The following is an 18,721-nucleotide window of genomic DNA, read 5'->3' as shown; positions in this document are numbered from 1 at the left end:
AATTGGACGGCCAAAGTGAGACACTTTTTACTGGATGGTTTAATGATTAGTTCGAGACAGAACCTAGCATAATATATATGCTGCTCTCTGCAGTTGCAAGACATTGTCCTTGACTAAACTACACTGTAGGTTTCATTATAACCACTGCCAAAAAAAAAATTGCTTGCTGAAACGAAATGGATTGGACAGAGCCGATTCCAGCGTTGTTTGTCTTTATCCTTATGGTTTCCTTTGTTTTGAAACTGGGCATTTTCTGGAACAAGAGCTCCCAAAATCTTCCACCAGGACCAAGGCCTTTACCTCTCATTGGGAATCTCCACATCATGGATCTGAAGAGGCCTTACAGAACCATGTTAAAGGTAAAGCTTCAATTTCTTCCCATGGCAAGTCTAAAGGGTACCGGGGCAGCCCAGCCAGATTAGCGGGGTATAAAATTATTATTATTATTATTATTATTATTATTATTATTATTATTATTCATTTTGTTCTTTTAGAGCCTATAAATCTCATCTCCTCTTTGTGTGTTACAGAACCTCCTCTTATCTTTCCCAATAAATAGTCATAGGAGCCAGTTGCAATTTTTAACTGGTAATTTGAACAAGGTGTCTGGGGGTGTCTATTGTCAAATCATGTTTGACTCTGCCTACATTTTCAAGGATGCAAAAGTTCCGGTGCAAACCTTGCCTAGATCAGCCTCCTCCTTGAGCCTTTGACAACAGAAACGGTTGGCACGCGTACCTAGTGTATGACAAAGTAAAGGCCTATAGGGGGTTTCTAAACCATATAATTAGAAAATCACTATATAAAATATGGTTGAAGTATAAGGGAATACTTGAATCTAAGATACCCCTATGGACCTCTCCCACTGAAGCTATGGTGGTAAAAAGAAAAAACATGAAGGGAGAGAATGGCCCACATACCGAACAGTGTTAGAATTCAACAAGGAAATACCAACACTTAAGAAATTAGTCATAGGAACTAGTTTCAATTTATAACTGGTAATTTGAACAAGGTGTCTGCGTGTGTCTGGTGTCAAATCCCGTTTGACTCTGCCTCCATTTTCAAGGATGCAAAAGTTCCAGTGGCAACCTTGCCTAGCCCAGCCTCCTCCTTGAGCCTTTCTTTCTAAACTACAGTGGTACCTCTACTTATGAATAACTCTACTTACGAATGTTTTTACTTACGAATGGAGCTCCGTCTGCCATCTTGGATGCGGTTTAGATAGGATTTTTTCTACTTACGAATTTTTAGATAGGGTTGCTTCTACTTACGATTTTTTTCTCCCAATGCATTCCTATGGGATTCGACTTACAATTTCTTTCGACTTACGAATGTGCGTTCGGAACGCATCAAATTCGTAAGTAGAGGTACCACTGTAGATTTGAGGGGTGCCGTTAAAGGTATAATCACTTTCATCCTTATAACTGCTTTTTTGTTCTGGTTTTCCGAGCATTCCTAGCAAATATTTGTGCTGCTGCAACTGAATATCAACAATAATTTAATAATAATTTATTATTTATACCCCGCGCATCTGGCTGGGTTTTCCCAGCCACTCTGGGCGGCTCCCAACAGATTAAAAACACAATAAAGTATCAAACATTAAAAACTTCCCTAAAAAGGACTGCCTTCAGGTGTATCTTCTAAAAGTCAGATAGTTGTTTATTTCCTTGACATATGATGGGAGGGCGTTCCACAGGGCAAGTGCCACTACTGAGAACGTCCCCTGCCTGGTTCCCTGTAACTTCACTTCTCGCAGTATGGTTTCAAAGGCCACTGAGAGATCCAGCAGAACTAGGAAACAGCTTTCACCTTTGTCCCTAGCCAGCTGGAGATCATTGACCAGCGCAACCAAGGCAGTTTCAGTCCCATGATGAGGCCTGAATCCCAATTGGAAGGGATCCAAACGGTCCCCATCCTCCAGGGGTGCATGGAGTTGTTCAGCAACCACTCGCTCAATCACCTTGCCCAAGAATGTAAGAATTGAGACTGGGTCCAAAGATATATTTTTTAATAAGTGGTTTTATAACCACAACTTTCAGTGGGTCCAGGAAGGCTCCTTAACAGAGGAGAGCATTCACCACCCTACAGAGCTTTTAGGATGAAGGATGAAGGAGACAAGTGGTCAGTTTCATTTGTCAAAGCAGCCTCTCCACATCCTTGGAGGTAACATATTGGAACTGATCCCATGCAACTTGACTAAACAGGACGCTAGCACTCTCCCACCCCGGCCCTGCTCCCACGGTGGAGTCTCCTGAACTGGGTGAAAGGGCTGAGCTGCTATTAGTACCAAATGTCCTGAAGACCATTGTGGCATAGACAATGCTCTTTTACTTTATCATTATGTTATTTGGATTCTGTTTTGCAAGGTGATTTGCAAAGATACGAAAAGGGAATTCATTCCACAAAATTACTATTATTAAGTCATATGTTTTCAGCTCAGTCCAAGGCACAATGACATGGAAGAAATTTAAGTTCCATTGTAGTTATTGGAAATAGTAGTTATTGGAAAAAACTGAACAGTCAAACTGTGCTACTAGATTCTGTGGAATGTATAAAATAGGCCTTACTCTTAGGTAAATGTGCAAGCTAATACAGTCTTGGTTCTGTCAGAGATGATTTACATTAATATATTCTTTGGACCCAGGTGGCGTTGTGGTTAAACCACTGAGCCTAGGACTTGCTGATCAGAACGTCAGCGGTTCGAATCCCTGTGACGGGGTGAGCTCCCGTTGCTTGGTCCCAGCTCCTGCCAACCTAGCAGTTCGAAAGCACGTCAAAATGCAAGTAGATAAATAGGAACCGCTACAGCAGGAAGGTAAACGGTGTTTCCATGTGCTGCTCTGGTTTGCCAGAAGCGGCTTTGTCATGCTGGCCACATGACCTGGAAGCTATATGCCGGCTCCCTCAGCCAATAATGCGAGATGAGCGCGCAACCCCAGAGTCGGTCACGACTGGACCTAATGGTCAGGGGTCCCTTTACCTTTACCTTTATTCTTTGGGTATGCCAGAACTCTGTTTCTCACTTTTTCTTCTGTTTAATTGCAGTTGTCAAAGCAATATGGCCCTGTCTTCAGCATCCAAATGGGACCCCGGAAAACTGTGGTGTTGGCAGGATATGAGACCGTAAAGGAGGCTCTGGTTAATCAGGCAGACGCATTTGCAGACAGACCCATCGTTCCAATGTTTCAAGAGCTTTCGCAAGGCTTTGGTGAGGCACTTCCCTTTCTATTGGAACTGCTAATGCTTGGAAACACTCACAGGTCCCACCAGGTGAACACAATCCTTTCCCAAGAAATGGTTTGTAAGATGTGCATTTGCAAAGCAAGTCAGCGAAATCCATTGTTTCCTGTGGGGAAATCCTTGTGAATTTTTCAACCAACCTCAGTGCTGTTGACATTGACAGAGTATCTGCAGGCATTAGGCTGAGAATGTGTCACAAAAAGCCTGTGGATTTCTTCAGATCAAGCTTAAATGTTAAAATGTGTAGAGCAGGCTGGCTTTTTTTGGGGGGGGTCTTGATTTTCATTGGAGACCATTTAAAGCAAACCTTTCCCATTCCTACCTTCTTCCCAACAGTCCCATTGTAGAGCTGGGGAGAATAGGACAGGAGAATTGTGAATAATTGTCACATGGAAAAGTAATGCCGCACATCAAGGGGAAACTCACTGACCTTTTTCTGGCCCAGATTATACAGAAAGGAGAAATGAAGGAGGCATAATATCTGTCCATGGAATACAAAGTAACAAGCTGAGTTCTGCTGGGACGCCTGACATGTACAAACCACCTTCTACTCTATCCTACAGTTTGTAATGGAAAATATTGATCAATGTGTTCTCAGAGCATGCTCTGATGACACATCTGCCAGCTACTTGTTCAAAGCTCCGAAGTCTGAGTCTGAATGGGAGAATAGCTGGGAACCATTTTCAGTTCCATGGAAGAAAAGCAGGACACAATTTATTGTACAATGGCCATGCAGACATGAAACCATTCTTCCCGTCTCTTCAGGTGTAGTTTTCTCTAATGGTGAAAACTGGAAAGTGATGCGGAGGTTTGCTTTAAGCACATTACGGGACTACGGAATGGGAAAGAGGACTATACAGGACAGAATTGTTGAGGAATGCAGTGTACTGATAAAGAAATTTGAATCTTACAAAGGTGGGTTGGTGTTTTCCTCTGCTGCATAGCTGCACTACCATGGTTTAAGGTGCCAAGAGTATCGTGTTACATATTCCTAACTTCCAGAAGTACAGATCCCAGGGTTCCCTGCAATTGCTCGGTTTCTGTAGTGTGCAGATTGTACTGCGAGAACTCCTGTGACTTCCAAGCATTTCTTAGCACAGCTATGGCCACATCCAGCAGCACTTAGGATCAGTTTCTTTGATAAATGAGGTCTACACATAGGTAACCTGCCAGTGGGGACTTAAGGCAAGAAAGAGCAGACTTAAAAACAATGTTCTTTCCATACTTGGAATTTCTGTGGGGATGTTCAGGGAGGCAAGAGAGGATATAATGTTTAATGATATCTCCCCCTAACTTGCGTTAGCAAGTTCTATATCTTAGCAGAGTTTAAACACATAGTGGTTACCGGTACTTGTTGCAGGCTCGCCTGAGCCTCTCTATATAAGATTCCTGGTAAGATCCCTTCTTTTCTCTCTTAAAAAGAATAGACACGACAATCTTGTCGTGTTTTGGAGTCTCCTTCTTTGGAGGTCTTTAAGCAGAGGCTTGACAGCCATCTGTCAGGAATGCTTTGATGGTGTTTCCTGCTTGGCAGGGGGTTGGACTGGACGGCCCTTGTGGTCTCTTCCAACTCTATGATTCTATGATCTTATTAAAGTCGATATAAAAGTAGTTTACTCACATTCATTCAGTGCACAGTTGGATCCCTGAAGGCAGACTTCGGTTACAAAAGTATATATACATGTGGAACTATCCCAAAACGGAGTTAGTCCCAAGTGACTGCGGACAGGCAGTCACTCTTGCTAACATGTAGAAAAACAAAATGAAGAAGAAGAAGAAGAAGAAGAAGAAGAAGAAGAAGAAGAGAAGGAGGTGTGCTCCCCTAACCCAGATAGGGTAGTCACATGCAGAGGAGGAAACAGGAATTTTTCTCCTGGCTGGTAGAAAGCATCCCCTAGCATGTCCATTCTAGGAATGTTGTACTTGACTCCTATGTGTTTTACATCCCACATTTTAAACAGAATATTTTTTGCTTAACTGTAATATTTATGTATAGGAAACTCATTTGAGACCACCACAATTATGAATGCAGCTGTTGCCAATATTATAGTGGCCATACTACTTGACAAGCGATTTGATTATGAAGATCCCACATACATAAGACTTATGAAGTTGGTCAATGAAAATTCCCAGCTCATCGGAAGTTCTTCAGTCATGGTAATCTATTTTTTTCCAATAAAACAAACAGTTGATTGTAATGACATTGTATGCAAAGTGGGTGGGGCAACCTGTTTATTGTATATTGTTCAGGATTCACTACAAAACACAGAGTATTGATATCCTGAGAAACCTGCTGGTGATTCAAATTATGTAGAAAACTCAGACAGCACAATCATCCTGTAACTATAACAAAGTCTCTTTTGCGCACAACCTTTCTGACCTCACTGTCATCGGGACTCAAGGAAGAACTACATTGTCCTGAGGTAGCTTGCCCCCCCCCATTCCAAATACCATTCAAGAGCTTTGTTTTGTATTTGGGCAGCCATGCTTTGAGAGACGCTGTTGAGAGAACACCACTGAGCTTTCCTAATGTCTCTTTTCTTTTTCCACATTTTTATCCTTTCAGCTGTATAACATGTTTCCTGCTCTTGGTTTTCTTTTGGGGGCTCGCAAGACTGTCCTTCGCAACAAAGATGAGCTGTTTGCCTTCATAAATGCCACCTTCATAAAGCACCTGCGAGATCTGGATGAAAATGACCAGAGGAGCTTTATTGACTCATTTCTTATCCAGCAGCAAGAGGTAATAGAGTCTTTTAAGTTGGAGCAGAATAAATGTTGACATTTTCAATTCGTATTTTCAGGGTATATTTGCAAGTGAATGCTTAAGGAGTAGTCAGGAAGTCTCACTTCAGAAGGGACCAACCTGGCATAATTCCTACCATTTCCCAGTAGTCAGCCTTTGTTAATGTGTTACAGAAGTTGCCTCTGCAGGGGCAAAGGTTGCGTGCTCACCAGCATTTCTGGGGGGGGGGAAATCCCTGATCAAGAAAACATGCCAATTTGGGTGGAATTATGGCAGACTAACCATTGGCTGCTGGTGCTTCTGCCAAGAGAGATAATTATGCAGCGATGAGAGTTGATGGTTGCCAGACTCCTTTTTGATACAAGGGGGGATGGGATAGAACCTCATGTGCTCAGAAGAAGGCGTCCTTCACACCAAAGGAGATAGGAAACTTTGAAGGTGGAGAAGCGTCTCGGAGCAAGGAAAAAACATTTGCCCATGCACTGTGTAATCTGTTGAATGGTTTAAGGTTTAAGGTTCATTACTGTTTCACAAGATGTGTATCTCTTTAAAAGCCAGAAGTAAATGTCCATACCTGCCAAGTTGCTGTCAGAGAAATAAGGGACCGGGCCGGAAGTAGCAGACCGGAAGTGGCGCTGCCGCCATTTTGGAACTGGGCGGAGCATGTTCAGAAGTGACTTTTGATGCTGCTTTGCCCAGTTCCAAAATGGCCGCCGTGCCAGAAGTTGCACTGCAGCCATTTTGGAACTGGGCAGAGCAGCATCAAAAGTCGCTTCTGAGCATGCTCTGCCCAGTTCCAAAATGGCCGTCGCGCCAGAATAAAGCGGGAAAAAACAAAAAAAAGGAACAGCTGGAAAAATGGGGATTTCCCGGGGAAAACGGGAGACTTGGCAGCTATGAATGTCATGACCTAGTTTTGCGGAAGTACAGTAGATGATGTTACGTTTGTGTGAATTGAGGTATGTCAGCAATCGGATATAGTATATAAGGAGGTCTGTGTACTTCTTTCAGTACCCTGGTGGGCGGGTTACTGGATGGGTCATGCTTTTGTAACTTTTTGTAGAATTAATGTAACTTCTGTTATTTTCTTTAATTAAAACAATTCTCCTAATTATACTCTGCAGTCTCCTCAGAATGCTTTCTGCAGTGTAGTTAACCAGTTTAAATATGATAACATAATCACCCTTAAATTAGGGCTTCAGTTCTTTTAACTATTATTAAGGTCGATTGCAAATTATTTCAAAAAGCTTAAACTAATTACTGATGAGTTTGAAAAGTTAAAGCAGATACAAGAGCCTGAATTTGCTTTTAACTTTCAATCTACACTGCCTGTAAACAACTGTTTTCTTTGTGTCTTTCCCGTGCTATGCCAACTGGGAAAGGAAACAAAAGTGAATTTTATCTGCATCATAAGGGCAGCATAATGGAGACGCTCAAGTAGGGGGGGGCGTCTAATAAATCATGGCAAAAAGAACACTTCATTGCTTCTTGAAAATATATGAAAATGCCTTAATGAACAGCTGACACAGTTAAGAGATGAGAGGTGCAGAAAGTTTGGAGAGATTTGATCAGAGATGAAATTGCAGATGAAATAATCTATAGAACCTGTGGGGAAAGTCTTGAACTTTTCCCTGCCTAAATGAGAGACAACAGCTTTACAGTTGTATGAAGGGATGAAACAAACAAACAAACAAACAAACAAACAAACAAAAAGCTGTTGTGAAGCCCAAAGAGATGTATGGAATTATGATTAAAGATGTTAAAAGATGATTGGAGGTGGCAGAGATTGGATTTAGAGGGAGAGATTCTAGTTAACAAATTGAAATGAACAAACAGGCAGAAAAAGCCCCTCACCTCATAGGTTTGGAAAATAACTGGAAGAAATTGCAAAAAAGAGAGAATTGTTTCCTTCTTTAAACCAAAGAGAAGCATGACAAACTAGGAATGAGAATGGAATGTGGCACTGAGTATGATTTAATGAAGATACAATATGCAAATAAGTATGGGCTATTATACTGTTAAGATTTGTTGCAACCCTTGAACTATCTAATTGAAAAACAGAAAGGCTATTTTAGACACTTGATGAGAACAACTACTAAAGAGCTATATTTGGATTTTTGGAGCTGAATAAGGTGAACCCGAGAGGCCTGCGAGTAAAGATTGAAAAATATCATCTAGCAGAATGAGAAAAGGCTGGATATTAATACAACTAGTAGTTATTCCAGAATGCAAAATCTGAATATTTTGAATAATAGTTATATACATAATTGGCAGATAGAGAAGCGGGAAGACTATTACAACCAGCAACTCTATGGGTGTTACTCTTCCTGTTGGAAAGTGTGGCGGAAGGGAGTTGCAATCTGCAAAATATGGAGGGCACCACATTGTCTATCTCAGTTTAATGAAACAGTTCCAGATTAATATGTGGTATTTCTGTGTGGGTATCTTGTACCCAGTAAGGATTCATTCTAATGGATGAATTTATTGTTGAATCAGTCAGACAAGTTTCTTTCTGAGATGAGGGCCACATACTTGTCACCTAAATACAGTGGTACCTCGGGTTAAAAACACTTCAGGTTACAGACTCCACTAACCCAGAAATAGTATCTCGAGTTAAGAACTTTACCTCAGGGGCTTCCGGGTTCAGCGCCAGCGCCGATCGGCGGGGTCTCGTCTCGTCTCCGAGACGGCCCGTCCCTGCTAGGAGTGGGGAGGGCAGCGAGAGCGACGCTGCGCCCCTTAGAACCTCGGGAAGGGCGTCCCGGGGGCAATTTGCTCGGCACAGCCCAAATCCGGACTCCCCAACTCTTCGGTTAGCTCTAATAAGAGCTCCGGAGCGAGGAGGGTAGAAGTCGCGGGGGCCATTTTGAGCGGCAACGTTATTCTAGCAGGGAGAAGCTTCAAGCCGAAGGCGGAGAGCGCTGGATTCTTCCGAAAATAAAACGATTGGAAAAGATTGTAAGTAACCTCACGATTTGGATTATAAAACAATTTGGATCTGGGAGAGAGGGGAGAAAAGAGGAAGCCACCCCCCCCCACGGCAACAAAAGAGACAGTAAATAGAAACCCGAAGCCATAAACAGAAGATTTACAATTCAAAGGATCCCTCAAAGGCATCAAAGAGAATCTCCCCTTTGATGCAGGGTGAGAAGGGGAGAGAGACTGTGGTTTATGACTGCCCTGCAGCAAGAGGTAAAGACTGAGAAAAATCTTTCTTTTCCTCGGGAGCCGGCAGCCCAGGCAACCCAGTGAGTTGATCAGGATTTATGAGTCAATTTTTATTTTATTTTGTATTTCTGGACTTTGTGGAATTTCTTTTCTGGTTTAAATGTTTGTGAAATGTGAGTTCGAACTTTATTGTTAATAAGACTTGAAGAATGCAGCCAGCTTGTTAAAATGGAGTCGAGAAAATAAACTGTGATCATATTCCACCCCACGTGACAAGTTTTGACCTTGGCAGGATTGAATTATGTCAACAAAAAAGTGTTCCCCTGAGTTCCAGCGGTCTGTTTTGACCTTAATGTGGGAAACAAGAATAGAGCTATGTCAAGAGGAGACACGACGGCAAGAGTTACAGAAAAAAATTCAGATGGTGATGGCAGAATATGATTTTTTAGGAGATGAAGCTTTTGACACTGAAAAAGATGAATGTGAGAATGACAATGATGATGACTGTGATTTGGAAGGAAAAGATGAAGATGAGGACTGTGATGATTCAACACAAAATGAAGCACACCACGAAAAAAATGATGACTTTACTCTACAAAAAGTTGGATGGAGTGCCCCGCTTTTGAGGGGGGCACGATTGGTATTATTGGAACTCCAGAACGCCCACAGGGAAGAAGGAAAAAATATGCAGAGAAGAGAAGAAATTCAGGGGCCCTGTATGGTGGCCTGGATGGCAAAAGACTGTAAACAGGGGGTGGGGTGAAGGGAAAGTGATGTTGTGATTATAAGGATGGATTAACAGGTTTATAACTGGTCTGCTGATTATGGAATTTGCTGGATTGGGGGGGTGGAGCCGGTAATCGGGGATGTAAGGTTAAATTGAGAATAGTTATAGTTTTAAAAGTGAATGGATTTTGGAAAATGTGAAAATATGGAGGCTTATAGAGGGAGAAAAAATTAGGCACGGGAAGATAAAATGGGAGTTTGATTTTTCAGTGATTTGAAGTTGTATAAGATACAAAGGTGTATTTCTATAAAGTAAGAAACTGTTGCAGATGATAAAAAAGGGATGAAAACCGGGGAAGGGGGGGGAGGGGAAGCCCACAAAATATGGTTTTAAAATCATGAATGTAAGAAAAAATTTTCTGTTTTGTATTGTTTTTTTCTCTTTTTTTTGCCCTTTCTTTTTTTTCTTTTTTCCTATTTCTATTTTTCTCTTTTTTTTTTGGTATGACAATAGATGGTTGGATGGATGGCCTCCTGCGTACTGCCCTGGTTTGCTGGAGCTCCCTGGTGGCAGGGGGGGGCTTTGGGGTCAGGGGAGGGGGAGGAGGACAGAAATCCAAGCATAAAATGGACCATCTCTGACTGTTCACATACATGGGATACTTCTATGGCAGGGGAGGACCCATGTGGGTGGGTAGGAAGGAGGTGGAAAAGGTGTTTATGTATGTACCGTTTTTTTTTGTTTTTTTTTTGTATTCTGTAAAATTAATAAAAAGTATGTTTAAAAAAAAAAAAGAACTTTACCTCAGGATGAGAACAGAAATCGTGCTCTGGTGGCACAGCGGCAGCAGGAGGCCCCATTAGTTAAAGTGGTGCTTCAGGTTAAGCACAGTAGCAGGTAAAGAACGGACCTCCAGAACGAATTCCGTTTGCAACCAGAGGTACCACTGTACTGCCACTAGTTCCCTTGTCTAAACAAAGGCTGTTGGCTGAGGAATTAAGTGCCACAATTAGCATCAGAGAAGGAGCTGGATTGCCAAGCTACAGCCACCTCTTCACTTAGCTGGTAAACAGAGAACAATAGGGAGAGAGCTGAGTCAGACCCATGCTTGGTGTTTGCTTGACTCCAAGGCTGTGATTAGCATAAGAGAAGGAGGAGCTGGATTGCCAAGCTTTCCTGACCTCCTCTCTTAGCTGGTAGATGGAGAACAACAGCTGTGACTATGGAGAAGATAGGCGTTTTGGGGTGTTGATGCTGAGCCCCTCCATCTTAGGCTCGGGTTGTATATATGTGTAAATAAACCCTATATCATCATGATGGCATAGCCTGGAAGACCTGGATTCTCTCACTGCTCAGTGATTGGGGTGATGTGCAATGATACTTTGGATCATGAGGTCCTGTCAGGTATTCGTTTTTATCTTTGCACATGGAATTTTCTTACTCCATTCATTTTATCCAGTTTATACTCTTTGTAACCCAGGAGGAGAAGAAGAAGAAGACGAATGCATATTTTCACAACGAAAACTTAACAAGGGTTGTGGCCGACTTATTTGGTGCTGGCATGGAGACCACTTCTACCACAATGCGCTGGGGACTGTTACTAATGATGAAATATCCTGAAATTCAGAGTGAGTGCTTTTCATTGGGTTGGCGCCCATTATTCTGAGATATCTTAACTTCAGTTATATGTAACTATTAGAAAGAATATATATATATATATATATATATATATATATATATATATACACACACACACACACACACACACACACACACACACACACACACATATACATATACATATACATACATACATACAATTATTCAATCCTAAATTTAGCATTTCAACCTGGACTGCCTTCTCCCTTTCTGTGGTTCTTTACATTTCGTTTCATCTTCCTGTAATACTCCAAATTATCTCAACATATTCATTTAGATATATATTCCCGTATATAACCCATATATATATCTATTGAAACTGACGGTTTTTACATTAATCCTGCCAATGTCTTAGTATGTTTACAGTTTGTTTGTAAATACTCAGTATACCATTTCCATTCCTTTCATTCCTGTTTAGTGAGTTCCGATTCCAAAATTCCCCATCTTAAACATCTTTTTCAATTTGGGTTTATACGTTTTAGCCAATCTTTTAGGTGTTAGGTACCACCTATTATTACCATCTAGGATGGTAAATTTTCATTTCGTCTCCATCTCATCGGGAAACCTGTCCCTGTTCTTAATTCCACTATTATAGAGTTGTGGTCTCATAATGTTCTTGGTAGAATTTCCACCCTCTTTACCTTAGTATAAAAATCTTTAGAAGTCCATACAGGGTCTTTTTGTCTCGCAGAATATTTCGCAGTCGAATAAAATGTACTGTGGGTGTTTCTCTCTCAAAATGTCAATTAAACTTATATTGTCAGTCATCCTAAAAAAAAGGCATTCAGTAGCTTGCCTTCTTTTGTTTCATTTTTTCTTATACTCCTGTCCCAATCTAGGAGTATTCATATTGTTGTTGTTGTTGTTGTTGTTGTTGTTGTTGTTGTTGTTGTTGTTTAGTCTTCAGTCGTGTCCAACTCTTCATGACCCCATGGACCAGAGCACGCCAGGCACTCCTGTCTTCCACTGTCTCCCACAGTTTGGTCAGACTCCTGTTGGTAGCTTCGAGAACACTGTCCAACCATCTCATCCTCTGTGGTCCCCTTCTCCTTGTGCCCTCCGTCTTTCCCAGCATCGGGGTCTTTTCCAGGGAGTCTTCTCTTCTTATGAGGTGGCCAACGTATTGGAGCCTCAGCTTCAGGATCTGTCCTTCCAGTAAGCACTCAGGGCTGATTTACTTCAGGATGGATAGGTTTGATCTTCTTGAATCTGTCATGGCTAAAAAAATTGGCCGCTGTTTCTTTAATGCTGGGGGAGCTGAGTCAGCATGAGTCAGCAGCCTGCGGTGACTCATGCAACCTCTCACCTAGAATCATAGACTCATAGAGTTGGAAGAGACCACAAGGGCCATCCAGTCTAACCCCCTGCCAAGCAGGAAACACCATCAAAGCATTCTTGACATATGGCTATCAAGCCTCTGCTTAAAGACCTCCAAAGAAGGAGACTCCACCACACTCCTTGGTAGCAAATTCCAGTGCCGAACAGCTCTTACTGTCAGGAAGTTCTTCCTAATGTTTAGGTGGAATCTTCTTTCTTGAAGTTTGAATCCATTGCTTCAAATACCTAATACAATACCTAATTGTATTGTACCTGTATATATAGAGTAGTGTTTTGCTGGGGTGTTGGTTGGTTGGTTGGTTGGTTATTTGGTTGGAGAATTGGTGGTGTTGATGTCTGTACAGTTAGTCATTTTGCAGTTAAAGACTTTTAAGAACTAGATATACCAGACGACCAACTACAGCCATGGCCTCTGGTGTTACCCCATGAGATACATACATTGATAGGTATGCTGAAGAATGGGAAAGCACCAGGTAATGACTTCCTTCCAACGGATCTGTTCAAAATTGATCCTGACTGGTGGGCTCCTGTATTAGCTGCTCTTTTTACATTTATAGATAGAACAACTCAGATTCCCGATGACTGGGGGCTCTCAATTATCATGCCTATCTATAAAAAAAGGTCCTAGGGATGATCCCGCCAATTATAGGCCTATAAGTCTTTTAAATACCATCTGTAAACTTTACGCCAGATCCTGAGTGGAAAATTGTGTGATTGGATGGAAAAGGAGAGAATATTAGACGATGTGCAGGGTGGATTTAGACAGAATAGATCCACCTTAGACCACTGTCTGTCCCTGCAACACCTGGTCAAAAAATACTCCACGCAACATAACCCTCAGCTCTTTGCAGCATTTGCTGACTTCAAAGCGGCCTTTGATTCCATCCTAAGAAGCCGACTCTGGGACAAGCTCAGCATCCTATCGATAGATCGACGCCTGCTCCTATTAATATACAAGTTATACAGCAATACACGATTACAAGTAAGATGCAACCGGGAGGGGCAGCTATCTAATACCATCAGATCATATAAGGAGTTAAACAAGGGCGCATTTTGGCCCCTCATCTGTTTAACATCTACATAAACCCGTTAATTGTGCATCTGCAAGGAGAAGACATTCACGTCCCAAAACTGGCGGACCAAAGGATACCCATTCTGTTGTACGCAGACGATGCGGTCATCCTCTCCCAGACGCGGATAGGCCTTCAAAGAGCACTTACCAAACTCACTCAATACTGCAGAGAGGAACAACTAATTGTGAATTTCCAAAAAACTAAAATTATGTTTTTTTCCAATAAAAGGAAAACATATAATTGGCACATTGACAAGCAAATCATCGAACAGGTACCTTGCTTTAAATACCTGGGAGCTGTTTTTGAAACCTCTGGGAGGAAAATGGCCCACGTCAAATTCATTTCGTCAATTGCGCAAAGAAGCTCGTCAGCAATTGTAAGCTTCTATCGATCAAAGGGAGGGAACTATATTCCAGCTGCTCTTAAACTATTTGTGGCTAAACCATTAGCCCAATTACTATATGGTGCACCACTTATGCCTACTGCCAATCTGGACGCAAACGAAAAAATCCAATCAGGGTTCCTAAGAACAATTTTCCGAACGCCAAAATGTGTGCCAAACGCAGCTCTTCAATTGGAAACAGGCCTGCATAGAGTTGAAGCAACGGTATGGCAAAAAGCCTTTTACCTGTGGCTAAGACTTAGCGCTGTGGTTAAACCACTGAGCCTAGGGCTTGCTGATCAGAAGGTCGGCGGTTCGAATCCCTGTGACGGGGTGAGCTCCCGTTGCTTGGTCCCAGCTCCTGCCAACCTAGCAGTTCGAAAGCACATCAAAATGCAAGTAGATAAATAGGAACCGCTACAGCGGGAAGGTAAACGGCGTTTCCATGTGCTGCTCTGGTTTGCCAGAAGCAGCTTTGTCATGCTGGCCACATGACCTGGAAGCTGTACGCCGGCTCCCTCGGCCAATAATGCGAGATGAGCGCGCAACCCCAGAGTCGGTCACGACTGGACCTAATGGTCAGGGGTCCCTTTACCTTTAAGACTTAACAAGACACCCACTGGCCTTCTCCCTCTGATACACTGTGACAAATTCTAATCAAGTTGGGAGAAGAGCATCCTTAGGAAGCTGGCCCGATACAGACTCTCAGCAGGGCATCTCCTAAGTCTGGAAATGGGGAGGGTGGAAAATTTAATCAAGGAAAGAATCACCGACAACAAATTACGAAATGATTTTACCAGGCTCTCTACAAATTATCAACACCTATATGACCATCGAAAGATTTATTTGGCAAATTACCTTAAGTCGGTAGATAATCCTAAACATCGCTGGGCATTTTCTCCCCTCAGCGCTATTACCTGGTAGGTATAACAAGACTCCCTTTGATCAAAGATTATGCCCATGTAACAACAAAGAGATTGAAACAATCGGGCACGTTCTGTTACACTGTTCGTTATACCAAGAGACGAGAAAAGAGCTAATTGAACCGCTCCTAGCCAGACAACCCGGTCGATCAGGAGAAGCTTACACCAATTATCTGCTAGCTGACACAGAGACCACTAGGGCTGTAGCTAAATATTGCTACTTGGTGACAAGAATAAGACATGCCATGACGAAAGCAACCACGAAAGATAAAGTTCCTAGTTAACCCATAGCAGATGGAGAGGTGACAGAGGCTCAGTTTTATAACAGCCATGTAATATGTTATAAAATTTTAAAATTGTGTAGTGCTCAATATTATTATAATGTATGGACTGAATTGTATTATTCTTTTGCTGGTCTTTGACCATATTAAAGTTTACTACTACTTCCAGCAGTGATATTTTATTAATCATCGTGGATGCATATCTCTCCCTCAGTATATCAGGTTATTGGCTAAAATGTTTGTTTGTCCTGTTTTAAAATACCTTTGTCTAGAGATTAAATTTGTAAGCCAAGGGAATTGGAGAACCAGTTTATGGGAATTCTTTGCTGCGGAGATTAATATTTTAAGAGACCAGAGTCAAACAGATTCTCTTAGCAGAACAATGAATGCTTTTCTTTTTTGTTTCTCCCAGTAAAGGTCCAAGAAGAAATTGCAAAGGTTGTTGGATCTTCTCAGCCAAGGATTGAACACCGAACAAAAATGCCTTATACAGATGCCGTGGTCCATGAGATCCAGAGGTTTGCCAATATTGTCCCAACCAACCTGCCACATGCCACGGCTACAGATGTTACCCTCACTGGATACTTCATTCCAAAGGTGATCCTTTTCATTGAACAGCTGCCTACTAGTTACAATATATTTTAAGTCTTTCCTGGGAGTAAGCCCCATGGACTGTAGGCAAGCAATCTGCCCTTTGGAAGCTGTCAGGCATCAGCTTCAACCCAATAAGCAGATCTCAATGGGAAGGAGAGCAAGGTTGGAAAACAAACCTTTTCTGTTGGGAGATCATGGTTTGTACGTTAAAGTTCGTCAAACTAAAGACATTTCTCAGATGAACTCATATCTCATTTCTCCTGCACTCAATATTTATTGTTGTTGTTGTTGTTTAGTCGTTTAGTCGTGTCCGACTCTTCGTGACCCCATGGAATTTATTGTACCAGAGACATATGCTTTATTTTAAAACAGCTCTTGCTTTGCTTTTACAGGGGACATACATCATACCATTGCTGTCCTCTGTGTTGCACGATGAATCTCAATGGGAGAAACCACATAAATTCTATCCTGAGCATTTTCTCAACTCTGAAGGAAAATTCTTAAAGAGAGATGCTTTCATGCCTTTCTCCGCAGGTAACTCCCCCCCCCCCCTGTGTATTTCTGCATAGTGTGTACTTAGTCAATGGGATGTTTTACATGCCTGGAATGTAGAATACTGTGCAAAGGTAAGGATCACATCAGTCGCTGTGGCCATTTCTGCCGCCAGATCTGGCCACCATTGGTGTGTGGCCCATCGAATGTTGCTCCCCAGGCAATGTGGCCCTCAGGCTGAAAAAGATTCCCCTTCCCCCCAGTTTTCAGCTTTGCAAGATGGCTCGTATTGGGAGTCCATAATTCTTTTAAGATGGGCAGCTGTTATTTTATCGCTGCATTTTAGTCTGCTTTAAAGTACAGTGGTACCTCGGTTTATGAACTTAATTTGTTCCGGAAGTCCATTCTTAAACCGAAACCGTTCTTAAACCGAGGCACGCTTTCCCTAATGAGGCCCTTCCACCGTTCTTAGACCGAGGTAAGTTCGCAAACCGGGACACTACTTCCGGTTTTGCGGAGTTTGTAAACTGAATCATTTGTAAACAGGACTGTTCTTAAACCGAGGTACCACTGTATTTGGGATGTTATTGGGCAACTGCTAAACCCAGTTTTCCTGCTGCCTGTGCTTCCTTAAAGGACGGAGAGCATGTGTAGGCGAGACTCTTGCCAAAATGGAGCTCTTCCTCTTCTTCACAAGTCTCCTGCAGAGATTCACCTTCCAGCCACCCCCTGGAACATCTCAAGAAGACGTGGACCTTACTCCTGCTCTTGGGCTTACAGCATCGCCCATGCCCCACCAGCTCTGCGCTCTGCCACGTTTCTAAGAGTCACAAGTTCCTGGCTTGTTTGGTCTACCTGTGTGTGCAATGCGAGTCTTTTTCTAAACACCCCTGTTCAACAAGGGTATTTGGGTTGAGTAGCCTACGAGTAGAATTGGTCCGTGTTTCATCACAAACCTTAAGTGTTCCCCTTTATCTGCCATACTGCCGAATCACATGAAACTAGCATTAGAGCATCTCTTACTTAAAACCTGGCCCTGAGTTAGGTATGCTTCGGTATCTGAATGAACTTTCTCTGAGAGTCTGGGTACCTTAAGGCTTCAGTCATCAATGGAATTCTGACTGGTCATATCAAAAATAAGAATGGGGGAAATGCGTCAAATTCAAAATCAAAATTTACATCTCCAAAAGATGAAAAACTCAAAACCTTCTCTGCCCAGCTGGGAGGGAACTCTGGGAGGGAAGAGGGAACTAATCCCTTTCACAATGGAGACAATGTGCTCACCAGGAAATAGAAAAAATGTCCGCTTTGAATCTCTCTTCTCTCTTAAGAAAATCTAGCCACACCCACTAAATGTTTATTTGTTTCTGTATATATATATAATTTTTATTTATTTTCCATTTAATAATATACGTTCACATCATTAAAATCCACTTTACTTCTCTGGCTCTTTAGAGACTATCAACTTCCTTCCCTCCTGCCTCATGGCTTTCAAAATTAACCTTTACACCATTGCATTTTGTACATTTTCCAATTCTAATTACACTCATTACAAAATAACTCAAAATCTAAATATAGAAAGATAGAAAATTTCTCATTACAAGTCTCCAGACAACCCTGCTAGTGATGTTAATTGCTTACAATAATCTTTCAGTATAAATTTACTCCAGTCCTTTTGAAATGAGAGGATGCTCTGCTTACTTATTGACCTTCCTTGCTCACATTTTTGCATGTCATATGCTCTAATGTATACAAAGATATACCCTAATGCCGCCATGTTAAACAGTTTCAAGATGGAAATGAATAAAAACTATGCTAAAAAGAAAAATGTGTTTCAATGGGAGAAAGTTCAGGAAATTCTGGACACTTTCAAACTAAATGCCATTGTCCCTAAAGTTGAATAATCTCATCTGCAAATGATTTCACAATGCTGCTCTCTACTCCCAGGGTAACAGATTAATTTATATATAATCTGGGTGACATGTCTGCAGCCAGGTTCAAGAGAGTTTGAATTTGTTTTTGAAAGCATTAGTTTTTGGAAGTGGGCAATACCCCCTTGAGTAAACATTAAACTGAAAGGCAAATCATCCAGTGTACAGTT

General features: G+C 41.9%; 1 protein-coding gene across 1 annotated transcript; it reads left to right on the top strand.

Annotated features, from left to right (window-relative positions):
- The first annotated feature begins 49 nt into the window (after positions 1–49).
- Positions 50–18,448, top strand: LOC118082628 (cytochrome P450 2K6-like). The gene is made up of 9 exons (XM_060272294.1): positions 50–359; positions 3,046–3,208; positions 4,006–4,155; positions 5,237–5,397; positions 5,807–5,980; positions 11,359–11,506; positions 15,947–16,131; positions 16,521–16,662; positions 17,257–18,448. The coding sequence occupies exons 1-9, from the start codon at positions 177–179 to the stop codon at positions 17,442–17,444; spliced, it is 1,494 nt and encodes a 497-aa protein (XP_060128277.1). The 5' UTR covers positions 50–176; the 3' UTR covers positions 17,445–18,448.
- Positions 18,449–18,721: the final 273 nt, after the last annotated feature.

This window comes from Zootoca vivipara, chromosome 3, assembly GCF_963506605.1.
Source record: "Zootoca vivipara chromosome 3, rZooViv1.1, whole genome shotgun sequence".
Classification (NCBI taxonomy): domain Eukaryota; kingdom Metazoa; phylum Chordata; class Lepidosauria; order Squamata; family Lacertidae; genus Zootoca; species Zootoca vivipara.
The sequence above is the reverse complement of the archived record's forward strand: the minus strand, read 5'-3'. Positions and strand labels throughout refer to the sequence as shown.